The sequence below is a fragment of the Papio anubis genome, chromosome 14 (genome assembly GCF_008728515.1).
Source record: "Papio anubis isolate 15944 chromosome 14, Panubis1.0, whole genome shotgun sequence".
Taxonomy (NCBI): Eukaryota; Metazoa; Chordata; class Mammalia; order Primates; family Cercopithecidae; genus Papio; species Papio anubis.
The window spans coordinates 8,591,035-8,618,832 of record NC_044989.1 but is presented as its reverse complement, the minus strand read 5'-3'; the positions used below and the strand labels follow the sequence as shown (position 1 = coordinate 8,618,832).

Sequence of the window (27,798 nt, the reverse complement as noted above, 5' to 3'; positions counted from 1 at the left end):
AGGTAAATGAAAAGTTCAGAAAGTAGTTGGCTATCCCACAGTAAAGATGAAATGATGAATAGAGTCAGGCATGGCGGAGTATGCCTGTAATCCCAGCTACTCGGGAGGCTGAGGTAGGAGGATTACTTGAGCCTGGGAGTTGGAGGCTGCAGCGTGCCATGACTGTGCCTATGAATAGCCACCACACTGCAGCCTGGGTGACATAGTAAAACCTTGTCTTTAAAAAATAATAAAAGATGGGTTATAGAAATAGCACATTGTGGCATTTTCTATGTGAGCTAGGAAGTAAATAGCCAAACCTGCAGTCCTGTTGCAGGGTTTTGAAAGAAAACTAGTTATTCTAAACATCTGCAAGAATTTATAAGACTAATTTCCCTTTGTGTCTCCCCTGTCTCAATACTTTCTTGTTTCTTAGGATCGTTTTATTCTTTATTTTTTAGTGATGGATTTATAGCCAACTTTTTGTATCATTTAAAAAATTGCCTTCCTTCCCTTTTCTTGCCAGCTACATGGTCTGGCTCTCTGATATACAAACCTCGGGTTGAGAGTGAATGAAAGGTGATTTTTGTGGCATTGAAGACTGCTAGGTGTAGGAAAGATATCATGGGCAGGAGAGCAACTAATGAGTTGCTTTTAGAATAATACTGATTTTGACTTATAGATAGTATAAAGTGCAAATGATGGTCTGTGCATCTCAAATTGGGCTCTAAAGACAAAAAGACATAATTGGTCAAAATCTGTATGCAGGCACCAGGTTTCTGCTGGAGTTCCCAGTGTCCTCAGCCTGGTTCTGGCTCCTTCTACTTTTCATGTGCTTCTCTCTCTGGCCCCTCCCACCTCCTTCTTCTGGTCTCATCTTAAATGTTACTACCTTAGGAAGCCTTTTGTTACCAAGCCCCCCCATCCTTTGAGGCTTTATTAGGTTAGTCCTTTATGTGCTAGTATGTTCTTTAATAGCACTGGCCATAGTTACCTTCTTATAAGTATTTGCATTGCTGTTTCTTTAATATTTGTCTCCTGAATGAATACACTTCATGAACTGTAACTTTCTTAAACATTGCAGATTTTTTTTGCTTGTAGACAAGTGATTGGTATTTAGACAGTAGTGGGTATTTCTGAAAGAATAAAGAAATCTGATGATAACTTTTGGATTGAGGAAGGCATGGACTGGGGAGGTAGTAGATGAAAAGCCTCACTTTATCTTGAAGAGAATACAGATACTTCATTCTTTAGGCTTAAATGTAGGCAAAATGTTTATTTTGTTATATACCAGTATGTCACTGGGCCGGACACATAGGAACGTCTCAGTACACATTGACTGAAGGATGACTGTATATTTCACCTAACACTTGGTGGTTTCTGCCTTATGTCAGGTGATGCTAAAATCACAGCAGTGTTTTTGAAGGCATTCCCTGTAACTCTTGAGTTCAGCTGCGTTTCTAACATTCATAATCCATTTATGAATGCCATGGTCTGGTGGAGTTGTTTTGTGTTTTTTAAAATGTTTATTTCAATAGCTTTTGGAGTACAAGTGGTTTTTGTTGCATGGATGGATTATATAGTGGTGCATTCTGAGGTTTTAGTGCACCCATTACCCAAGCAGTGTGGGTTGTACCTAGTGTGTAGTTTTTTGTCCCTAGCCTTCCTCCCATCCTGTCCCTCCTGAGTCTCTAACGTCTATTATTTTACTCTGTGTGCCTTTGCTTACTCATAACTTGGCTCCCGCTTGTAAGTAAGAACATATGGTTGTTAGTTTTCCACTCTTGTGTTACTTCGCTTAGAATAATGGTCTCAAGCTTCATCGGAGTTGCTGCAGAATGTGTTATTTTGTTCCTTTTAATGGCTGAATAGTATTCCTTGGTGTATATAAACCACATTTTCTTCATCCACTCCTTAGTCAGTGGGCATTTAGGTTGGTTCCACGTCTTTGCAATTGTGAATTGTGCTGCTATAAACATGTATGTGCAAGTGTCTTTTTCATATAATGACTTTTTTCCCTTTGGGTAGATACCCAGTAGTGGGCTTGCTGCATCAAATGGTGGATCTACATTTAGCTCTTTGAGGAATCTCCATACTGTTTTCCATAGAGATTGTACTAATTTACATTCTGGTGGAGTTGCTTTGGATTGGCTACTTCCAGACAGGTTCCTCTCACTTCAGATTCTTCTTACGGACTCAATTTCTTCTTAGAGACTTGTCAGAATTGTTTTTAAAGGATGACTCTAGTTCTGTTGTGCTAAATATTTTAATTGTGTTCATTTATTAAACAAATATTTATAGAATTTATTATATGTGGGGCACAGTCTGATAGTAGTAGCTAATGTATTTTGTGAGCCCTCATTCTGTCCCATGCATTGGATTAAGCACTTTACCTAGATTAACACATTTAATGCAGGTTGCATATCCCTAGTCTGAAAATCTGAAATCTGAAATGCCCCCAAATCTGAAACTGAGTGCCGACGTGATGTTCAAAGGAAATGCTCACTGGAGCATTTGGGATTTTGGATTTTTGGATTAGGAACGTTCAGCTGGTACTGCCGACACTCCCACATCTGAAACACTTCTGGTCCCAAGCATTTCAGATAAGGAATTCTCAACCTGTACTTCTAACCCTAAGAGGCAGAGAGCAGGAGTTACCTAAGACCTCACAGCTGTAACTGTGCGCTTCCCCAAGTCTTTCTGGGGGCCAAGAGCCTGTCCTCTGTAGCTGCCAGCTAGGCAGTGGGTCTGAGATGCGAGAAATATAAAACTAAGTATTTTAATTTCCAGATAGATTTTAACTTTTCATTGAAATATCTGTGAGTATTTAGAATAACGTATCAATGGGAATGTTATAGCAGGGAGAAATTTTTCTGCAGTGTTGAATTTATCTTTTCTATTAAAAAATGCGAACAACTTATCAACATATACAATCTCAGATAAAGGCTTTAATTAGTTCTAATTGTGTCTAGTAACCGTGCTAGGTTTTGGGTGGAAAGCTTTGAAAAATCACTTCTGATATTTAGCACTTAAACATCTGCTACATCTGTTTGTTTAAGCCTTTATACCATTTTTATGTCTACTATATGACTATAATTTTTTTAGGTAACTTTTTCAATAGGTTTTCTTTTTTTTTTCCTTGAGATGGAGTCTCGCTCTGTTGCCCAGGCTGGAGTGCAGTGGCATGATCTCGGCTCACTGCAAGCTCCGCCTCCTGGGTTCATGCCATTCTCCTGCCTCAGCCTCCTGAGTAGCTGGGACTACAGGCATCTGCCACCACTCCTGGCTAATTTTTTTTGTATTTTTAGTAGAGACAGGGTTTCACCGTGTTAGCCAGGATGGTCTCAATCTTTTGACCCTCGTGATCTACCCGCCTCAGCCTCCCAGAGTGCTGGGATTACAGGCGTGAGCCACCGCGCCCGGCCAATAGGTTTTCTTTTACTTTTGATTTTGAATGTATTTTCTTAGCCTTTACTCTCATAATGCCATTTTTAGTGTTTAATGCAAATGTAGAATGAAGAAAAAGTGTTAAGTGTTCGAAAGTCATGTGTTTCTAACGTCATCATGAAAAACTCAGGTATATTAACCTAGATCTTCATTATCCAAAACCCTTATTATATAAGTTATCTTAAAATATTTAACATTGAAAAAGTATAGAACCCAAGTTCTACAATGTTTGGAATTGTTGGAAACTAACACCAAAGACAATTTCTTGAAATAGGTGTTTTAATATGTAAGAAATATATGTTTAATATGTAAAAAAAATTATTACTTTTGCAGGTTTACAGTTTATTTTATAATATAGTAAGAGCATTATGTATAGTTATATTTTTCAAACAAGTCTGATTATTAAAGAATTCAGTGAGGGATTGCTGAGTTATACCTGATGTAAATGACGAGTTGATGGGTGCTGACGAGTTGATGGGTGCAGCACAGCAACATGGCACAAGTATACATATGTAACAAACCTGCACGTTATGCACATGTACCCTAGAACTTAAAGTATATATAAAAAAAAAGATTGAATATGAAAGCCTTAACCATCACATCAAGCCACAGATCAGTCATAGCCACCACACAGAGAAAATTGCCATTTGGCAACATCCATCATCTTTACAAGTACTACCCACATCTGACTCCACCTGAGCCAGCATTGTTGCTGCTTACTTCTATCTTCAGTGAGGCTGGAAGTCCACAAAAGGGTCTTATTCCCTTTACTGGGAGAGGAGAGGAGCACAGAAATGCTTTTCTGAGGGGTAACTGTCTTTCCAATCCTGGATTCTCTTGTCAGCTCCCTCCTCACCCCTCATTTTATGAAATCAATAAAGAACTGAAGCTCTCCTTGAAAAAAAAAAAAAAAAAAAAGAATTCAGTTTACCAAAAAAATTACATATGCCTTGGCAGATCAAGTAGCCAACTTTTTCCAGAAGTTGATTTTTTCAATAAAGGTTTGTGATTTCAGAATTTCAAATCAAAATATTTAAACATTTTTTAAAATATAAGAATAAACAAAAGTGATTTGTAACAAAAATGCTAGCTAATTCAAATGCTAAGGTGATGTGGAGCTGCTGGTGTAAAACCATGCTGCAGAAGTGGCTCCTGTTAGCAATATTCAAAAAGTCCACAAGATGGGAGCATTTCACTACAAACATTATTAGCACATTCGGCCAAAAATAGGATGTAATACATTTTGCTTTCCCCTTCCGTAGAAAAACAAGTGAGAGTTTAATGAAAGATTGAATTTCCTTTTTTGTTGTTGTTTTAAAAAAAATGGCTTCAGGACATTTTTCAGCACTGAGAATCTCTATCACAGGCAAATGAATGGTTTTCTATTCATATAACATAGTTTTTAAGTGTTGTGCTACTTTTGTCTCCTCAAATTAGTTTCAATTAACTTTTGGGAAAATAGTGGCTATGAAAAAAGAGGAGCGTAAAGAAATTGATCTGCTTACAAATTTGCCTTTAGTTATAAAAATATTAAATCCTAAGCATTGTAGAACTTCAGTTCTATACTTTTTAAACATTAAATCTTTTAAGAGAACTTGTATAATGAAGATTTTGCCTTAATCTGAAACATATTCATAGATCTACTTTGAGTTCAGCGCCTCCTTTCTCTATGCCTGTTATTCAGTTTTATTACCCAACATTTGCATTCTATATATGATTAATGTAATACACTTAGATTTCTTAAAGGCGACAATTGCATAGACAATTCATCCCTTGGTAGCACCTTATGATATTACTAGTGGTGCCTAAAATAGCTATGAAAATTTGATCTCATGTACTTTTGTCGGAACATTTTAAAATATCAAGTATAAACTCTTGATGCCAAAAAACAGGCTTTGCTTTTTAATGATAGACACTATTTTCACGTGGAGTCAGTTATGAATTATTTTGCCTCTCTTATCAGTTTACTAAAGTCTTCTCTCATTACCCAAGGTGAAAGTATTGCTTTGTCACCTGAATTACTAATATCTGATTACTTGCGTGGTCGTAACTGGGTAGATACCACGCAGTAATACACTGGTTTTTAGACTTTTACCCCAGTGGAAGCCTTTTTCCAAATCTTATGCAGAAGTCCAATAAATAAAGCAGAATTAATATAAGTTTATTGATTCAAATTATAACATTTCCTAATAAATTCAGTTCATGAGAAAAATGAGCTATTCTGAAGAATATTAAAATTGGAGAATTGTGGATGACTCTTACAATCCTAAATTGGTTTAAACATCTATTTGTTTCTCTAATTAGTTTTGGGACTGTAACAGTAAGAAAATCCTAAATCATGAGAAGATACAAATGTTACCAGTGTTTAAACATTCTTTGCAATGACAGGATGTTTTCATTTAATCTGATCTAGAAACTTGAAAGATTAATTGGGAATATTGTTTTATAGGTGAATCACCAATAGTATCTTGGAGTTGTTCACATTTCTTATAATTATTTGAGGTGCTATCTGCTTCTCTGACTCGGTGAAAGTCATGTCATGCAATTTTTTAATGATTTTTACAGCCTTTGCTCAGGCTTCTAGTCTGTAGTGTAGTGAACTGGTTTGCATAATTTTGTAAACAAAAAAGTGCTGATCCGGATTCGGAAAAAATGATGAAGGAAATTAAATATGTCCATAAAGATGGAGGAGAAGCTTTATTTCCAAGTCTGCAAAAAACTGAAACTAAAAGAAAAATCCAGAATGACTTATCAGCACAGCTTATATGTTGATCTTCTTCAATGTGTTAAAATGTAATATGTAACAGCATTCTTTTGTATTATAGTTTTAAGGAGTAAAAACGTGTAAGTCATTACCTGAGGGATTTTGAGCCATGTCTGTGGCTCCTGTTTGAACTGGTGCAGTGAGCAGTCGGCAGCTTTTGAAGCGGTCAGGAGCAGGTACCTGCTGTGCCGCTGTATCCATGATGGGGCTGCCTCCGTTGCTTACCTCTCTGAGACTTACTTTCCTCATTCTAAAAATGGAAATAATAAATACCTCATGGGATGCAGTGAGAGAAGTTAGATAAACTAGGTAAAGCAACTGCCTCAGAGAATGGCAGACAGTAGGTATTCAGCCAATTAGTTCTTTTTAAATTTCCTTCTCAATTCTTCATAACTTTTAAATATAGTTTCCCTGTTACAGTTTATATAAGAAGAGGGATACAGAGCCCCTAAATGTACCTTCCTCAGAACATTTGACATAATAGACATGAACGAAGACAGTGCCTTACCAGTATTGTGCTTGAACCTAGGCAGATACCCCTTTGAGTTTTTATATTTTACCCTCCCTGGTTGTTGATTCTTTTTTCATCCATCTAGTTGCCAGAATTGCAGCCTTAATGCCAAAGACAGTTTGTGTACATGATGACATTCTACTGAGTTTAAGGGTTTTTTTAATCCTTTAAGTTACATACATACAAGTTTCCTTCCTTCATATAAAAACGTAATCTTGGGCCCTGATGTTCTGGCCAAGTAGATCATCTTGGAGATATACACCCTCAGTGGGAATAATTTTTGTTTAATGTAGAGTAGTCTCTTCTGGTAAGTGAGATAATAACTTTGTTTAGCTCTGCCGATGTTTTCCATGGCAACTTATATGAGTGCTTTTATGGTTTGCACCATTTAACCCTAATCACACCATCCTTAAACACGTAAGTCAGACACATTAGATACTTGCAAATGTCTTCTTTTAAACCAGAAATAAACAGACAAACACACTTGAAGAAGCCATGCCATGATGATCTATTCGGCCTGCAGAGTATATAAGCGCTTCATTGTTTCCTAGTGTAGTTACTCAATAGGATGCCTATGAAATGCAGACTTACTTTTGTAGACCTTGAAAAATGAGTGTCAGTGAGAACACCTGGCACTGTTCGCGTTGTTGTCTTGAGAATATTCTGTGACCACCACAGGAGCACAGATGCCTCTTTTCTCTTCCAGCGAGTTCTTTTCTCCACAGAGAGCTATCATGTATTTAATGCAGTCTTCTGCATGTGGACAGCTTCAGTTCTTGGTACTTTATTACTTCGGCTGTGGCAGACAAAGTGTCTACTTTCTGACCCCCTCAGCTAATGTTCTTTCCAACATGGTGGGAAAGGTGACTCATGGAATAGTTATGAAAATACTTTTACAAAAATATTAGGAATGATGAAAACTTACGGATGCAGCAAAGGCAGTGCTCAGAGGGAAATTTATGGCTGTAAATGCCTACATTAAAAAAAGAGAAAGATACTAAATTAATAACCTAACTTTACACCTTGAGGAACTGGAAAAAGAAGAGCAAATTACACCGCAAGCTAGCGGAAGGAAGGAAATAATAAAGGTTCGAGTAGAGAGAAATAAAATCGAGAATAGAATAACAGTAGAGAAAAGCAATGAAACCACAAGTATTTTCCTTGAACATATCAACAAATTGACAGATCCAATGTGGAAGTCCAGGCTCAGAGGCAGAGTCAGAGGCCAAGGTGAGCAGAGGTGCCGCGAATTGGAGTTGCTACTGAGGCCAGGACCTGTTCCTAAGGATTGGTGAGGGTGAACAGGGCTTAATCACGGTAGATTTTTCTCAAGTACTTTTTTTCCAGTCTGTTTGGAACCTGGGAAGTGAGGATTTTAATTTGGGGATTACACAGACAGGAAAAAAACACAATTTTATGCAGATTACAGGTTGGAAAAGTCATTACTAACGTTTCTATCATCAGATTTAATGTTGAGATGGTAACTTATAAAAACCATGCACGGCTGGGCACAGTGGCTCACGCCTGTAATCCCAGCACTCTGGGAGGCCAAGGCAGGCAGATCACCTGAGGTCAGGAGTTCGAGACCAGTCTGGCCAGCATGGTGAAACCTCGTCTCTACTAAAAATACAAAAATTAACCAGGCGTGGTGGCCGATGCCTGCACTGCCAGCTACTCGGGCAAGAGAATTGCTTGAACCCAGGAGGCGGAGGTTGCAGTGAGCTAAGAGATCGCACCACTGCACTCCAGCCTGGGCAACAAGAGCGAAACTCCATCTTAAAACAAAAACAAAACCAACTAAGAAAACATAGAATTCCAAGTCTGGGATTTAGGAGGACAGAGCCATACTGAAGATGTTATTATTCAAACACAGATGCTGTGGTGCAGACAGTTGTGACCAAGACCGAATTGGCATTTCCAAGTCAGAGTTAGTTGCCATGTTGATGGAGAGCTGAGCAAAGCCATTTTAGGGGCATTTCCAAATAAGCAGGACATGGAACAGGCCATGACTCCCTCAGAGATGCACATTCACTTGGATTATCTGCCTCAAAGGACTGAAAAGGCAAATATTCAGAACTTCAGCAATCAGAGGCACTGGCCTTCATGAGACAACGGAATGATTAGTTGAAACATTAAAGAGCAAACAACAGTAGTCACTTCTGCTCCTCTGAAATGAAGACGGCCTCACATATCCCTTTGGAAACAGTCAAGTGTACTTCTCATGACTAAAGGTTAAAGCTGTATGACTGTTGGCATTTACTGAACTGACTGTGACATTTGTAATAAATAAATATTAAAAAAAAGATATTTGGTTGAAAGGGTAATTCATCTTGATTGAGCCAATTGAGTGTTCTATGTTGTGGGACATGTTGCTTCCCTGCTTTCTTAATGTTAAGTACACATTCCATCTGTGTGTGATTTTTATTCAAATAGTCCTATTAAAGTATGCACTTTTATTGGGGAAAAACAAACCCTATTTTTTGAACCAATGGTTGCATCTTGTTTGTATAACACTAGTAAATATCTTAACTTTTTTTTTCATTAAATGAATTTTGAAAGATTGCAGTAAATAGAATAGGCTAGGAAATAGTGTGGGTAGCATAGTCTTCATTTTCTTAATTGACTACTTTATATTAAGCTGTTTGATTTAAAAGCTTTTGGATGTAGGCCTGATGTTGAGATCATTATTTTAGTGGTTAACTTTTATCTGCGGCTAACATCGTACTCAATAGTGAAAGACTGAAATTATCCCTCCTAAGTTACAAGAACAGGACAAGGATGCCTGCTGCTATGAACAAATGCTTGTGTCCTGCCAAAATTTTTTATGTTGAAGCCCAAACCCCCAATATGACATTATTTAGAATTGGTACCTTTGGGAGATAATTAGGTTTAGATGAGGTCATGAGGGTGGAATCCTCGTATGGGATTAGTGCCCTTCTAAGAAGAAACTAGAGAGCTTCTCTCTCTCTCTCTCTGTAGTGTCCTTGATGTCAGGACATAGGAAGGGGATCATCTGCAAACCAAAAAGAAGGCCCTTAACAGAATCTTACCATCTGGCACTTTGATCTCTGACTTCCAGCCTCTGTAACTTCGAGAAATAAATGTCTGATCTTTAAGCCATGCAGCCTATGGTATTCTGCTATAGCAGCCTGAGCTAACTAAAATACCCACTTTCACCACAGCTATTCAACATTGCACTAGAAGCTTTAGCCATTGCAATTGGACTAGCAAAATAAATAAAAGAATCCAAATTGGATGATTCTTCTATATATAGAAACATCCCAACGAGCCCACAAGAAAGCTGTTAGAGCTAATTAATCAGCAGGTACAGATCAACACACAAAAATCAGTTGTGTTTCTGTACACCTTCAGTGAACAATCTGAAAGGAAATTAAGGAGGCAGTTCATTTTACAGTGGCATCTAAAAGAATAAAATACCTCAGAATAACTTTAACCAAGAAAGTTAAAGACTTGTACACTGACAACTAAAAAAAATTGCCAAAAGAAATGAAAGATCTAAATAAGTGGGAAGACATCTTGTGCTCGTGGGTAGGAAGACTATAAATGTCAGGATGTCAATACTACCTGAAGTGATCTACAGATTTAATGTTATACCTATCAAAATTCCAGTGGCCTTTTTTTGCAGAAACAGAAAACTGATCCTTAAGTTCATATGCAATTGCAAGATACCTCCTGCTCGGCTAATTTTTGGTATTTTTATTAGAGACGGGGTTTCACCGAGCTAGCCAGGATGGTTTGGATCTCCTGACCTCGTGATCCACCCACCTTGGCCTCCCAGAGTACTGGGATTACAGGCGTGAGCCACCACGCCCGGCCCGGGTTTTTGCCTTTTCACAGATGGCAGTGGGCGTATAAATGGACTCCATTTTATCTTTGTTTCTGACTTTTTGGCTGCAATGCCAAGTGGCTGTTTTCTGTCTGTGTTCTATCTGCCTCCCAGAATCTCCAAAGTGTTTTGTGCATGGATAGTATTTAATAAATGGGCATTCACTGGTAGAAAGTATTTGAGAGACTATTAGAAGGTAAATTTGTTTCAAGGTAATAAAATTATAAGGCATTTAAGAGTTTTCTCTTTAAATTTTTAAAGAAAATGTGTCTTATTTTTTAACACCCTACTAAATAATGACATTATTAGGCAGCTACTTTTAGATAAAATGTGATAAATAATACCTTCTTCATAAATTCTGCTCTAAGAATCTGTTTATATTTTGATTTAAAATAGAAGTCTTTTATGTAATTTAAAACCTCATTTTGAATGGAAGTGATATGAATAGTTTATGCAATTTCTGCCAAGGAATTAATATGGACTTTGTATAAACCACTGTCATTTATAATCAAAATGCTTTTAACTTACATTGATGTTGGCATTAACAAGTATTGCTAGATTGGTAGCATAGAAGGAAATTGCATTTAGACTTACTAGGAGCTCATTGGTGCCTGAGGTTTTATAACGCTTTCTTTGGGCCATTTAACTGCTGGCAACTTTAATTCACATGATTCATAATACTGGAAATTTAAATTCACTCTTAATTGAAAAGTGAAGTTACTTAAATTCTTTAAATGCTAACCTTTGGAAAAATATCTGAAAAATAAAGGCACATATGATTTTGATGGCCCACTGCCAAAAGATTATCATTTACATAAATATCTCTTTCAGCAGAAGAGTTTAATGTATTGAGCTCAGAAGGTTAGAATAGAGACTTCAATCTGGAAGCCAGCAGTAGCCTGTTGGCTTGTGAACAGCAGCATTGTTCATCATACTGAGAACACTGTTGCATTCAGGCAGAAGCAGAGCTGGCATTAAAATGCAGTTAATTTGTTTCATGTGACTTGTCAGCTGTGTGTTTTTATCTAAATCTTTCTAGCTTCTCTTTTTAGTATTTTGTGTTCAACTCCTGAAATAGATGAACTACCTATTTAACTGTTTAAGCTCTGATTTTATCACCACTTGCAACCATTCTACAGGTTTTCCATTTCATTTTAAATATATTTAATCAGTTTGAACACGATTTTAGTGTATTAAAAGTAACCCCATCTCACATGGCTTTTCTGTCTTGTGCATGTGTCTGTGTCTGTAAAAGGAACTTTCTGAAATTAATTAAGATAAAATTGCTACCCTTATTTTCTCACCAGCATCCTATTCTCTTCTTGTTTGCTAATTGTGTTCTCTGAATTTTTCCCTTAGATGACTTTTAATATTTGGCTACTAGCCAAGTATTGGGTCTGAGCAGTAAAGTGCTAGTCCCAAAGAAATGCTATAACTGTTACTAACATTAGAATAAGATTCCCATTTCACTTTTTGAAGAGCATGAGAATCTTACTGCTCCTCTGCAACTGTGCTCACTTAGTTTAATCAAACAGGTAATATTCTTGTTTAATTGGAAAGATATATCCAGTGATTTTTAAAGAACTTTTTGAGGTATAATTGACATGCAATAAACTGCCATGTTTAAATTGACCGATCTCAGGAGTTTGATAAATGTGTATACCCACAAAGTCACCACCACAATCAAGAGAGTGAATGTTTCCATCAGTTCCAAAATTTTCCACCTGTTCCTTTGATACCCTCCCTTGCCCCCCTCCTGCCTCACATTCCTAACTTCACAGCAAACCCTGGTCTGCATTGATACTTTAGATTGGTTTGCATTTTCTAGTTTTATAGAAATGAAAACATACTGCTCTGCACTCTTTGTTGGCTGGATTAATTTTTTGAGAGATTCATCCATGTTCTTTGTATCAGTAGTTCATTTTTTTTTATTAGTGCTGAGTAATATTCCATTGTGTGGATATACCACCATTTATTTATCCTTCCATCTGTTAGTGGACATTTGGGTTGTTTCTAGTTTTCTCATGTACCCTTTGTCTTTTAACTTCTCTTTCTTTTTCTTCTCTTTATCCCTCAGTGATTTGTTCTTGCTTACTGCCTTAGATCAGGAATTGTCAACATTTGACCATTTTCAACCTACAAAAACTACGGTTTCATACAGTAGTGTTTAATAAATGTTTTTAAATGAATATTACTTATTTTTACATTCAAGAGTCTGCATGATACAGAATTGTTTACATATTGCTTGAACTCAGTTATACAAAACATTCCGCGTAATAAAAGACTAAGTGACATATTAGCAGGTGTTGTGTCTGATTGGCAAAAGTATATGTTTTTCCTGTCTGTTTTTCTGTCTTGTGTATACACGTATATAGTAAGCATATATTACTTTTACAATAGGAAACAAAACCCTTTTTAAAAAAGGAAAAACCTATACTAACTTTTTAAAAATTTGTGTAATTTATTTATAAGTTCTTCATTTCTTGTTTTCTTTGCAAAGGAAAAACCATGGTATTCTATTTAAAAAGCATGGGTTTCAGAACCAGTCAGATTCTCTTCCCTAGTTGTGTGACTTTGGGCAGTCTGTTTAATCTGTCTGAGGCCACTGTCGTCGTCTGTAAAGCGATAACTCAGTGAATCTTCACTGAGTGTAGCCAGCTTAGGTGACCTGGAGCATATGACACGCCTGTGCATGTGCGGCTCTCCTTCCTGTTTCCCCACCCACGTCCTGCCGTGGCCAAAGGCAGTAGAATTCTGGCCGTACACATTGTTACCTTTTTTTGTAACCATACTACTTTTTTGAGTTTCTTTCTCTGTTATTAAAAAAAAATTTTAGACTGGGTGAGGTGGCTCATGCCTGTAATCCCAATAGGGAAGCTGAGGTGAATGGATTGCTTGAGTCCAGGAGTTCAAGAGCCTCCTGGGCAACATGGAGAAATCTTGTCTGTATAGAAAAATATAAAAATTAGCCAGGCTTGGTAGCATGAGCCTGTAGTTTTAGCTACTCCAGAGGCTGAGATGGGAGGATCACTTGAGCCAGGGAGGCAGAGGTTGCAGTGAGCCAAGATTGTGCCGCTGCACTCCAGCCTGGGTGGCAGAACAAGATTCTGTCTCAAAAATAAAAAAAAATTTTTAAAAACCCTAAAAATTAAAAATAGATTTTTGGCTGGGCGTGGTGGCTCACACCTGTAATCCCAGCACTTTGGGAGATTGAGGTGGGTGGATCACCTTAGGTCAGGAGATCGAGACCATCCTGACTAACATGGTGAAACCCCGTCTCTACTAAAAAATACAAAAACTAGCCAGGCGCGGTGGCGGGCGCCTATAGTCCCAGCTACTCGGGAGGCTGAGGCAGGAGAATGGCGTAAACCCGGGAGGCGGAGCTTGCAGTGAGCTGAGATCCGGCCACTGCACTCCAGCCTGGGTGACAGAGCGAGACTCCGTCTCAAAAAAAAAAAAAAAATAATAATAATAATAATAATACAAAAATTAGCCAGGTATGGTAGTACACACCTGTAATCCTAGCTACTTGGAAGGCAGAGGCAGGAGAATCGCTTGAACCTGGAGGCAGAGGTTGCAGTGAGCCAATGTGTAATCAGACCAAGATGTGTAATTGTTGTATAAGTAACTTCAGGTGACATGCAGAATTTGCCTTTCTAATAGTGACATTGATAACCTTTTTCATTGATTTCTTATTTGAAGAATATCAAAGAATATTCCAACAACTAAGGATGTTGAGCCACTGCTTGAAATTGATGGAGATATAAGAAATTTTGAGGTGTTTTTATCTTCAAGGACCCCAGTTCTTGTGGCTCGAGATGTAAAAGTCTTTTTGCCATGCACTGTAAACCTAGATCCCAAACTACGGGAAATTATTGCAGGTGGGTATTAGTAGTAAATTTCATTTTTCATCTGAAGTCCTAATAATTTTTCATGTTTCTAACTTATTTGTATACATTTCTCCTGCTCTATGAAAAACCAAGAGGTATTAAACTAAGCACTACACAGAAAAAATAATGAAATTAAAGATTAGGAGTCTTGGTATCCTTTTGAGAATGTAAAGAAAATCCCGTTAGTATTTGTGGAACTCACTTTATTATGATCGCTGTCCCCACCCCTCGCGCCCCTGCCCAAGTCCTTACTTTGGAACTTTGGAATTGGATTTCTTTTAACATACAGTCATGACTTCATGATGTCCATCCATTGTAATTTGCCTGTCACCAGTCTTTGGTTCTTAATAGGGGTCTCTATCCAGAGAAGTAAGAAAATATTTATATTACTTTTCAGATATTAACTTAAATCTGGGGACTAGAGCTTCAGGGTAGTGACATTAAGGCTTTGAAATAAATGAAGTTCTGGAGGTACCACTCTATGCACATGCACACACATAAAACCTTCACTGAAACAGTCTTTTGTATGACCTGGCTCTGCTGACCTGCCTTTGAGTTTTCCAGGAACTGTGAAGAGATCACCTTAAACTACTTCTGTATTCTGTTTTCTAGGTACCTGTTACAAGGCTGATGTCAAAGGATATTACATGGCTGTGGAATTTGTTATTGTTGTTCAGAGGTGGATCAGTCTCATAATTTGCAAACCCACAGTCTTTGCTAACATTGTATGTGTTAATACCGAATATGAGTTATTAATAGTTGATAACATTATGAATCAAAAGAATTGTTAGAATATCTTAAATCCTTTAAGAGTTAGAGATGAGTCAGTAGTTCTAATAACTGAAGAGAAGAATCCAGATATTTTTGACTTCGAATGGTGAAAAAGCTTTTATGCAAAGTAGCTGGGCACTTCTCACTGAAAGGCCTGTGAGTTTTCAAGATTTTCTGTCTTCTTTTTTAATCTAGTTGGAATCCCTGGCAAGAGTGATAAAGTCATGTTTCTGCCTGGTAACTAAAGAAGAATGTGATAATTGGACTAATTCCTAATGTCCTGTTTTCTCTTGCTTTGTGGGGTCTGATTGAATCTTTCAGATGTTCGCGCTGCCAGAGAGCAGATCAGTATCGGAGGACTGGCGTACCCGCCACTCCCTCTACATGAGGGTCCTCCTAGGGCACCATCAGCGTACAGCCAGCCCCCATCTGTGTGCTCTTCCACGTCCTTCAATGGGCCCTTCGCAGGTGGAGTGGTGTCACCACAGCCTCACAGCAGCTATTACAGTGGCATGACGGGCCCTCAGCATCCCTTCTACAACAGGGTAAGGAAGTTGGAGGCAGCTTTATTTTTAAGAATTTGTTCCAGGGACACCTCAGTTTTCTGCTTGTAGATTTTGTTACTGTTTTAAAACTGTGCTTTGGCTTTAACATAGGAAAAATGTAAAGTTTGAATGTAAAATATAGGAGTTTTTGGAAATCAAAATAATTTAGAATTTTAATGTGTTCTAGATCTCAAGAGGGTCTGAATATTAGATATTTTTTTCTTTTATTTAGTTTCTTGATAAGTAAATGGACTCCATAGGGTCAACAGTGACTGTCCTATGCTTCAAAGGAATCTGTTTCTTTGTTTATAAACATATATAACAAATATTCTATTTGTTATATCTTGTATAATAGCTTATATTGACATTTAAAACAATGATAAACTTAAATTCTTCCAGTAGTTTAGTAAACCTATACTTAATATGCTTTTGTCTTTTAAATATGAGATAATAATGGGAAGGTACTGCTATGAAACTCAGATGTTTTTCCAAATAGTAACACTATAGCCTATTTTTAGAGTTTTATGTTATCTTCAGTCATCTATACTTTTTTACTTAATATAAATAAGATAATTTCCTAGATGAAAAGATGAAATGCAACTAATTATCAGTGGTATTCAGGCCCTGTCAAGTTTAGTAGGCCCAAGCTATATTCTCACTTTAATGACCTCAAACACTAACATTTCCTGTAGGAAAATGGAGCATGAACTTGGGGTTACACTTTTTGGAACTGTTCTCTTAAGATGCATTGCAATTTCTTATTTTGCTGTCTCCCTCTTTAGTCTAATTCAAGAAAACATAGGACCTAGTTAGTCATAGAAGCCTAGTGCCTAAACTGCCTGCGTAAATGCATTTCATATGAGCTGGGAAGAAAGAGAATGTAGAATAAAGATGACAAAGAAAGGATTCTAGAATTTAAACCTTCAGTTTTTGAAAAATGTTGCCCATATAAGTAATTAGGTACTGTTTAAAGAGGCCCTAGAAATGTTATTCCGTTTTTCTATTTGGACAAGGAGACAAAGGTGGAATAATAGCATTTTATCATGTATTCCATCTTTTAAAATTTAACTGTGTGATAGGCAGTGTGAAATGCAGGGTTTTATTTACCATTCTTAAAATCTGCTGTGTAAGTTTACATAAAATAGCTCTGTTGATGCCAACTGAAAATTTGAAACCAAGAAGCTTATTTTAAAAAACTAAAGATTACCTTACCATCTAGCCTGAGATACTATGTTCACTAATTTCATGAATAACAATAATGTAATCATGCTTTAATAGTATTTTATCATTTTTTAAAACATTTACAGTTTTATTTTGTTTTTAAATCTAGCTACTTTTCGCTGTAGTTATTTAAGATTTTTTAGTCTTAAAGTTGAAAGCAGAATAATTCTTCTAAGCTGGCAGGAGTAAAAAGGGTGGGCAACATTTCACCTCATGTAACAAAACTTCATGAACTGCAGTCTTTATGTTTAGCCCATATAATTTGATATCTTCTGTTTATATGAAACTGGTTACAAATGCATGCCATTGTTATAAATCTCACACAAACAGTGGATTCCCCACCTATTTTTTGTTGTTGTTGTTGTTGTTGTTGTTTTTTAAATATGCTTGCTTATTTAGGATATAAACTCCAGGGTGTAAACTAGAGGTGAACTCCAGGAACTTGTAATAACATTATTCTTGGAATTTGTGCCAGGGTGTTCTCATATATTCCAGACTTATTTTGGTCTTATTTAGGCTAATCTCTTTTATTGGTAAGGAATAGTATTAAGATTCCAGTCTGCTTCTTTTAAAAAGATGATGAGTTAATATTGGTTAAGTCACTTAGAACCTGACAGATGGTAAGCTTGTAAACATATTAAATATAGAGAAACTCGTGTCAAACTGTAAAGTGCAAAACTTTAGTTGCTCATTTTTCTAAAAAAAGCTTACATGAAATGACCAATATAAAAATGTAAGTAATATGTCTTAAGTTTGAGTTTAGTATCTTATGGAATATGAGTGAGGCTTTTTTTTTTCTTTTGTTTTGTCATTTGCATTAAAATTTTGGAGTTGTGTGTTACTGGTTTCATTTGAAAAATCTCATTACACTTTCATTTCTGTAATTGTTTACCCCTTTTTTGTTACGTGTTTTTCCCTAGCCATTCTTTGCCCCATACCTTTACACGCCAAGGTATTACCCTGGCGGCTCCCAACATCTCATCTCACGTCCATCAGTAAAAACGAGTTTGCCCAGAGATCAGAACAATGGCCTAGTAAGTATATAAAAGGGTAACGAAAATATTAATTTAATAATAAACATAGATAGCATTCGAGATTTGCTTATTTCCTTTACATAGTAAAAGAGTACAAGTTATTTTATACATAGTTTTAAGAAACATAACCTATTACTAACATAAAATGTATTTGTTTTCATTTCTGGTAAATGTCTATGGAAGGAAAACGACTAGCAGTCTCAGCAGATAAGTGTTGACTTGTTTATAACCAGAACTTTCTGGCTTGTAAATATAGTGTTTACTACCAAAACTTTTAAAACTAAGCCTTTACATTTGGTAATTTCTAATATCTTTGTAAAGAACATGTGTATACAGTACCTTTATAGTGTATATATATATTAGCACCATGATATAAAAAATAGAGGATGTATTGAAGGAAGAACATTTTAGTCAAATGACAGGAATTAAACAAGATAAGGGAAATTCTTCCAATGAGCTATTGAATCTAATAAAAGACATTTGTGCCCAAAATATTAGAGGTTCCTGATGATAAAAGTAATAATTTAAAAAAAGAAACTCTCTATTAATATATTTTTATAAATCAGAAGGCAAAAAGCTACAGCACTTACACTGCTGTTTATTTTGTAAAGTGTTGTGCAGGGAAGATCTGTTCACATAAACTGTTGAGTTTCAGTGTCATGTATTATTTTACCATCATGTTCATTTGTCTTCACAGTTTGGCTCCCCTCTTCCCCTTTTCACCCACACTCTCCTGTTTTGTGTTGTTAGGAAGTTATCAAGGAGGATGCTGCTGAGGGGCTTTCTTCACCCACAGACTCCTCGAGGGTAATGGAGTAGTCCTGTGGTGTGGATCGCTGGCATCTCATTGCTTCTGCCTCAGTAATGACTGTCTTAATTGTGATGATAGCAGCTCACTAACTCTGCATTTGTGGTGTGATGAGCAGCTAGTATAGAGTAGCTGAATGCTAATAATTATGGTTCATGAATTAATTAAAAAGCGGATGTTTAACTTCACTCATTTCCTCCTGCTTTTCCCCTTTTTCAATACATGGGATGGGTTTTTTTGATTCTCCAATAAGGAAGGGCTTTTTCTAGCAGCTGTCAGGGGTGTTCAGTTGGTAGTATTTGCTCCTTATTGTGAGCTCTAGCTTTGCCTTTGACTGTTTCTGTTAAGCCTGTAGTTGGTATTACACATGTGGAATATTTTAGAAAAGTATCCAGTGTTAGCCTTGAGACTACAAAAAGACACGAGCTAGATGATCTAGACCAAAAATGCATCTTTAGTAACTCAATCTTGGTGTCTACATTTAGCTAAGTCTTAGTCTGAGTTTTAGTGCAGTACTATAATACTTTTCTTTACCTATATATTTGTTAAAATAAATTTTCCAGATAAACAGATCATTCAGCATGTAAAAGAAATTATTTATTTATTTTTTGCCAACACCTTAAGGTAGGTTTCTTTAAAACAAAACAAAACAAACAAACAAACAAACCTTGTAGAGGGAATCACTTCATAAATTACTGTATAAGTGGCTGGGCGCAGTGGTTCACACCTGTAATCCCAGCACTTTGGGAGGCTGAGGTGGGTGGATCACTTGAGGTCAGGAGTTCAAGACCAGCCTGGCCAACATGGTGAAACCCTGTCTCTACTAAAAAAAATACGAAAATTAGCCAAGCGTGTGGTGGGCACCTATAATCCCAGCTGCTTGGGAAGCTGAGGCAGGAGAATCGCTTGAACCTGGGAGGTAGAGGTTGCAGTGAGCTGAGATCACACTGCTGCACTCCAGCCTGGGCGACAAGAGCGAGACTTGGTCTCAAAAAAAAAAACTACTATATAAGGCTTTGTACTTAATAAGAAATAAGTTTGTAATGAGCTTTAAAATCTTCATTTAGAGCCCGGGCGACAGCGCAAGACTCTGTCTCAAAAAAAGAAAAAAAGAACCCAGTTTGTATTTTAACTTCAGTTGTTTTATTTTATAGACTATGCTACACCCATGTAATATGGTCAGTTTAGCCTATAGCTGTGCTGAAATGTGGCATAGCAGAGTTAACATGGTGAAATATTGCATCCTAAGCTTATCTGTAATTTTTAACTTAAAACATGCAGTTTGGCAGGCAATAGGTTGTTTTTTTTTAGATAGAGTTTCACTCTTTCGATCAGGCTGGAATGCAGTGGTGCCATCTCTGCTCACTGCAGCCTCCGCCTCCCGGTTTCAAGTGATTCTCCTGCCTCAGCCTCCTGAGTTGCTGGGATTACAGGCACCCGCCACCATGCCTGGCTAATTTTTGTATTTTTGTAGTAGCGACGGGGTTTCACCTTGTTGGCCAGGCTGGTCTCAAACTCCTGACCTTGTGATCTGCCCACCTCGGCCTCCCAAAGTGCTGGGATTATAGGTGTGAGCCACCGTGCCCAGCCAGCAATATTTTTTTAACTTTAATTTCCTTGGAGCTAGTATAAGAGAGAAAAAGAGAACCGTTGTGCTTTCATTGAGAGATTGATTCTTTTAAAGTCATTAACATTTCAGCTGAAGTGTTTAAGTGACTTCAATTATCCGCAGTAAACTACAATAATGCTCTTTAGTGCTTATGGAATCTTTATGGGTCATCATCATTATATGCAAGAATGACCTTTAGTTTAGTCAGAGAGCCTTTAGCATATAGATTCATTGCATGCAATTCAATTCTCCGAGCTAAAATTCCTGAGCAAATTTTTGAAGAAAATCAGATACTGTGAAGAAGTTAATGGCCTTAATGACACAGACATGCTGACATAGTAGCTATTCCCATGCTCAAGAATGTAGACAAATACATGTCATTAAAAGGTGTCTGTAGTTTTTTTTAGGGACCAGTAAAGGAGCATTAGGCAAATTTTGAAATGAGTTTTTGGAGAAGGGGAAATCATGTGATTCGTGAGATGTGTTTAGAAGCTTAGCAAAGGTGCACTCTGCATATATTAGTGACTTTGTCTAGTAAAATAACCATATCATTTGCTTTTATTTTACTATGAAAAGATCACTTTATGATTAGTATAGCAAATAATAGATGCTTACTAAGCTTCCTTTGCTTTTAAGAAATTAACAATGACAATAGCATGTAAAATTTGTTTTGTTGAAGCCTAGAAAAAGTAAGTAGTCACTTAGTTCAATGTCAGATTGAAAGCTGTGGTGGAAAGGCAAAGAATGAGTACGTGGGAACATTGCCAGAACTTCGTAGTTGGACCAACAGAGAGTACCTAATAGAAGAGTATGTAGCCCATCAAGCCCTGTAGCAGAAAACTGTTTCTGGACAATGGGACTTCCCGTTGGTCCCATCTCTGCTCAGTCAGCTGTCCCTGTACAAAGCTTGTAGAAAAGTCAAGAGCTACACAAACGTCTTTGGACAAATTGTCATGTCACAGGGTAATGTGTTAAGAAAGCCAGACCATGAGGGGTTAACCAGCTATGGTCTTTTCAGAATAGAGGTGATCCCCTGTATATATATGTGTGTGTATGTTGTGTGTGTGTGTGTGTGTATATATATATATATATTTGCCATGAGGAACATCTGAATCACCTTTATAAATTAGATCCTTATAAAAATAATTGAGTTTTCTCACATTAAGGAACATTGTAGTGCTTATATACCTTGTGAAGTCCAGGCAGGGACTTCTCAGATAAATTATAGATATATCCAAGTGTTCCACAGAAGTGAAGATTTATATAAATAAATAATATATAATATAAATAATATATATTATAAAATATTTATATTAATATATAACATATTTATATTATATACTATATAAGAAATAATATATTAATATATTAATATAAAATATGTTAATATAAATATATTAATAATATAAATCCTCACTTCTGTGAAACATTTGGATATATCTATAAGCCTCCATACTAGCTTTTAAAAAATAATTGTATAATAGAGCAAAAATATATGCCAAATCTTACGAAACCAGGTTAAAAAATTAGTACTATATGCAAGACATGCTCCCCTGAATATTAGGGCTAGAAAGGAACAGTGTTTTTCAAACTTCCAAAGCATAGAAGCTTTTAGAAATGAACTCTTAATCAAAACTCCAGTTTATAAAACCAATAAACGCAGAATCCTGGCACCCACATTACACTTGCCTTCCCTCTTGAGGGTCCCCCAGGAGTGCTAGTCTCCACATGGCACAGATGGAACGTGTGAGACTTACTTGAGGGACACAGGAAGGGGTGCCAGATTTGGAACTAGAATGCAGGAGGCCATGGCGCTCACCACCATGCTGGTGGCTCCACCCCGTTCGTCCTGAGCATGACTTAGTCAGGTATTTGGTCTTTTGAGGTAAACAGACCCTGAGGATGAGCTCTTTGCCTTGGACACATTACTTCACACCTCTGATTCTCAGCTTTCTCACCAGGAAAAGCAGACCTGCCTCATAGGTCTGATTTAAGGATTAGTCAGCCTTAGCATACTTTAAATACTTTATTATTATTATTATTACTACTGCTACTACTGCCCAAAGGCCAGAATCCATGGAGCTTTAAAGATGCAGAACTCAGACTGGTTTTGGTTAAATCATCTTTGTCTCAGTCATGGGAGTGGTGTACAAATACTCCAGTCAATTTAGATTCACACAGACTTTTTAATCTGTTGATGCTTCTTAGGCCTAAAGGTGTTAATCGGTTTGTTTTCTTAGAATTTAGAAGAATTTCTAGGTTATTTGAATACTTCATACACTTTAAAATTTTGAAAGCTTTCCAGGGATATTTTCATTGGTGCCTTTACCTTCTTTGAGTCCAGTTCCCACTAGGAAATGGCAGCATTCACACCATTCTGTGACCCTGCTGAAGCGAAGGACCCAGTATTGAGGGCCTGTGTCCGGCCAGGTCTCCTCAGTGGCATGTTATTCTCTCATCTCAAAGAGTTGCTCTAAAAGCTCTGTGGTCTGGCTTAATTTAAGGTATGCTGCTCCTGGTGGTAACTGTGTTTCATTGAAAAGCGCATGTTCAAAGAAGCAATAAAGCATTTCTTCATTCTTTCATTCTTCCCTGAATTATTTTACATTGGGTACCATAGATGCTTGTGTGATCAGTTCAACAAATATTTATTGAGTGTAAGAGGCGCTGTTCTCATGGGATACAGCAGTGAACAAAACTGATGAAAATCCTGCCTCACAGAGTGTGGACCTGAAGGCCACCGAAGGAATTATCAGTTCTATGAAGTCATTCTTTCTTGACCTCCTCAGCCACAGGGTTTACTGGTTACCTTTGGACAGCTTTATTTAGATGACTTTTATACCCTGTTGAGAAAGCATGACAATAATTAGCACAAAGTTTAATCGTAAAGAATTTCAGAACTGCAAAGGCAGTGTTAACACAGTATCATGATCTCCAGTGTGCTGTTACCTTTACCTTTAGATGTTGATGAAAACTATTGAATGAAGATATTAAAACTGAAAGTCTTGGTTTTCATCAAACAGGATCCAGTCAGTGGAGTGACCAAGTAAAAAGTGAAAACAAGTCCCCATGGGAGGATTCCTTCAACAATCCCTGCGCAGTCCCCATGTGGTGGCTCCTGCAGCAATCCTGCCCTTTGGAAGGCTGAGGAAGGAGGATGACTTGAGCCCGAAAGTTCAAGACCAGCCTGGACAACATAGCAAGACCGTTACTTTAAAAAAAAAAAAAAAAAAAATTAGCCGGGCAGGGCATGGTAGTGCATACCTGTAGTCCCCCTGCTTGAGAGGCTGAGGTGAGAGGATCAGTTTAGTGCCAAGATCACACCACTGCACCCTCAGCCTGGTGACAGAGCAGATCTTGTCTCAAAAAAAAAAAAAAAAAGCGGGGCTCACCTGTAGAGAATTTTTATTTTCGCCACTGATTTAGAAGTTAAAGCTGTCTCTCATTGTTCAGGAGAAGACGTGGACAAGAAAGTTAAAGGTGCCATAGGTAGGGAGCCAAAGGCATTTCAGGTTGTGTTTAGGCTTCAGGCTCAGGACAGGTGCTCCCTGTCAGCTCTCAGTGACTTTGCACAGTAGCCTCAACCAGCTTTAACACCATTCACACTTTTAAAAGTGTCTTAGAAGTGAATTTGTACTATTCTGTTTGAATTTGGAAAAGTATTTGCCCATTTTTGCCTTTTATTAAAGTATAGTGAAAAATTGTCTTCACTTCCCACTTGAAAGTCTTTGTACCAGACTTCAACTCAAGAGAACTTTTTTTCCTAAACAATTTTCAGCTAAATTGATTGGGATATTTTCACAGAAATAATATTACAGTAAAGTTATGAAATCCTAGAGTACAGTTAAAAGTTTAAAAATAACAAAATTATGTTCATTGCAGTAGTTTAGTACTTGTGTTTTTATTTTGCTTTTTTTCATTTTGGTTTTTTTTTGGAGACAGAGTCTCATTCTGTCGCTCAGGCTGGACACAATCTCAGCTCACTGCAACCTCTGCCTCCTGGACTGAAGTGATTCTCCTGCCTCAGCGTCCTGAGTAGCTGGGACCCAGGCATGCGCCACCACACAATGAAAAATTAGCCCAGCTAATTTTTGTACTTTTAGTAGAAACAGGGTTTAACCATGTTGGCCAGGCTGGTCTTGATTGCCTGACCTCAAGGCATCCACCACCGTGGCCTCCTAAAGTGTTGGGATTCCAGGTGTGAGCCACTATACCCTGCCAGTACTTGTGTTTTTTAAAAGATTGCTCTTAAAATGTAGTGTTATGCCTAATCAGCCAACTTTGACCTAGTATTTCTTAAGTAGCTTGAAGAGTAAGTTACATTTTCCAACCATTTCTTAAGTAGCTTGAAGAGTAAGTTACGTTTTCCAACCAGGTTAATAATTTTGTGCTTTCTTTTGTGTTTTGGATGTCTTGTAGTAAACTGTAATTTCCTTAGCACTCCTATTTTGGTATTTTTGCAAATCTCTACAGACAACTTTTTAAAAACCTATTTATAATAAGGTCAATAGTGTAAACTAGAAAACAGGGTTTCCACGAAGTGCTCCAGATACTGAATATGTTAAAAGAAAGACATCGGATGTTAGGCTAGCAAAACCCTGCCGTTTAATGTGCTAAAAGAGTGTTGGAAATTAACTTTGGTACAAATTGCCAGTCATCTCTAGATCATTTTAAGCATTTTAAGAATATTTACTATCAGTCTAAGTACAGAAGAATAATTGCCAGCAGTGATTATTTGCTTTGGATTAGAGTTTTAAAAAATCCACCTCACTGAAATGGTTATGTTCATCACAGTTTGCAAGGGTTGTCTGTTTCTCGAGCTAGAAGCTCTTGGGGCCATTCTTATGAAATGATATTTAGCGCATCTATTGTGTGCCACATACCCAAAGAAGCAAAACTCAAATTTGAAAGTGTATTTCTGAATATGACCTATAGTGTGGCTAGATATTTTATGATCATGCGATAGTCTAAGTAACTAAACCTTCTTATTCAGTATTTTAAAGTTAATGTTAAACTTGCATATAGTAGGAATATTGACTTTTCATAGCCAATTTGATGTACCTCATTTTCTTATTAAATGTATGACTCATGATTTATTCTTCCAATACAAAAATTATAATTTTTTAAGAGTGTAATTGTAAGATGACCAAGCACACGTGAGTGGCATGCAGCTACTGTGGGTGGGGGTGTGTATGCATGCACGTGTGCTCCTTGCTGTAGGTGGGGGTGTGTATGCATGCACGTGTGCTCCTTGCTGTGTGCTGCTGTCCGTGGTCTGTTCAGAGTGAAGGGGAAATAGGAGGAATGACCAAGCTCTGCCTGTGTGTATTAGACATTTATAGATGTGCATCGCATGTATTACTTTATGCTCTTGTCCTTCACTCTGTTTTACTCCTTCCTTAAAGCCATGTGACTCTGGGTTTAACAAACAGAGACAGGTACAGAAACTCTCAGTGAAATCTTACTTTTCTTATTAGACTACTAGAAACAATCATTGGCAACTTCATGCTGGGCTGTCTATAAATCTGTGCTTGTTAAGGTGCCTTCTCTTTATTACTTGCTTCCAGCCATTGCGTGGCACTCATTTCTGACTAATCAATTCTGTGCTTATTTAATACATTTACCAAAGATAATTATGTTTCAGAGTGTAGTTTTAATCTACTTAGAATACACAATGATATAGTTACCTCAAGGTCATTTCAGTATTTTGATAGCTTTACTTTTACCTGGAGAAATTCTGATCTGTGTAAATTCTGAAGTTTATTTTTAACAGTTTAAACACACTAATATCTTCTGCATTCGGCTTTCTGAAGTAGAAAATTTTTTCAACAAATTCTGATGTTAAAATCAATATGCTAAAATGGTCTGTTCTTGACTTATAACAGATAATTGCAAGTAAGAATGCATGATAAACATTAAAATATTATCATTTGAACTAGTCTGTGTATTCTCAAAGTAATACGCTTAGTTTCTAGTAAGAATTTGCCTACTGAATTATTGAATATGCTTTTTGCCCTTTCCTTATCATTTTTGCACTCTTTCTCCTCCCTTTTATGAGATTTCTACCCCAAAATTATTGGTTGTAAGATTCTTGTGGTTTCAAAATAATTTTCTTATTTGTGATTATTTTAGAAAAGGTCTAGTAGGTAATTACCATTTCTTCTTTATTCAGATAAGTATATTATAACACATTAATTGATAATTTAGCTCTTGTATAAAGCCCAACTTATTATAAGAGTCAGACGATAGTTTTGATGGAATTACGAATATCTTAATGTCCATGTGTCTTTCTTTTCTTACAAAGCTTTTAAAAGTAATTCAGAGGTAACATATATATTCTACATAATCCCCAATGAAGGATAAAATATGCTTTAAAGTAACTGATAAATTGTAAAAGTTGTAAAAAGATTGTGAAAGTAACATCGGGTAGAGCTTTTTGCTTTAAAGGAAGAGGGCAGTATCTTTATTGATGTGTCTCTGTTGCTGAATTCTCAGCTTCTCCATGGACATAAAATTCTCTTCAGTATTTTACAATTTTCCCTCCAAAGCTGACAGTTAGTTTGATCCATGTCTATTATACTTGTCGTTTTTAGCACAATCAGAAGTAGAGAGATTTGGGGATTTTTGAAATAAAGTTTTTACTGTAAAATAATTTTAACCCTAAAGAAAAGATGCAAACAAATACTATTCTGTCAATGTAAACATCTTTCATAACTGCAGTATAATAATCAAAAGCAAAAATTAAAATTGGTTTAATACTATTAACTAAACTACAGACTTTATTTGAATTTCACTAGCTTTTCCACAAATGTCATTTTTCTGGTCCAGGATTCAATTAAGTTGCATTTTATTTCTCCGTAGTCTGTTTTAATCTGTGACAGTTTCTTGATCTTTCCTTATCTTTCATGACCTTAATTAACACTTTTAAGGAATACTGGCTAGTTATTTTGTGGAACGTCTCTCAATTTGGGTTTGTGTGATGTTTCCTCGTGATTAGAAGGGGACTGTATATTGCTAGAAAACTGCAGGAGTGATGCTATGCCCTTCCCAGTGCGTCAGAGTCGAAGGTTCATAATGTCCATAACCCTTCCCACCACTGATGCTAACCTTGGTCACTTGGTCAAGGTGGCATCTGCCAGGTTTCAGCACTGTAAAGTTTTATTGTTCCTTCTATAACTAGTAAATACCTTGGAGGAGATACTTTGAAACTCTGCAGATATCCTGTTTCTGCTTATACTTTTGCCCATTAATTTTCGCTTCCATCTGTGGATCATGTGTACACGCGCTGTTACTGTGTTTGCCTATGGTCATTTCTGTTTTTCTCTTCTACATTTATTAATTGGAATTCTGCAAAGAAAAGCTGTCTCTGCTT

General features: G+C 36.9%; 1 protein-coding gene across 25 annotated transcripts in view; it reads left to right on the top strand.

The window, feature by feature from the left end:
- Window positions 1-27,798, top strand: part of KIDINS220 (kinase D interacting substrate 220) — a 113,537-nt gene that overhangs the window by 72,670 nt on the left and 13,069 nt on the right. For 14 of the 25 annotated variants that reach the window (XR_002516503.2, XR_002516504.2, XM_021924533.2 and 11 more), the window contains 4 exons: window positions 14,251-14,429; window positions 15,531-15,754; window positions 17,896-18,009; window positions 18,760-18,816. Coding sequence is in view for 23 of the 25 variants with exons in the window: in XM_021924533.2 (XP_021780225.1) it covers window positions 14,251-14,429; window positions 15,531-15,754; window positions 17,896-18,009; window positions 18,760-18,816 (574 nt within the window). In the remaining 2 variants the exon portion in view is untranslated. The remainder of the gene's footprint in view (window positions 1-14,250; window positions 14,430-15,530; window positions 15,755-17,895; window positions 18,010-18,759; window positions 18,817-27,798) is intronic. The other 11 variants (XM_021924538.2, XM_021924537.2, XM_021924529.2 and 8 more) reach the window with 2 other exon arrangements.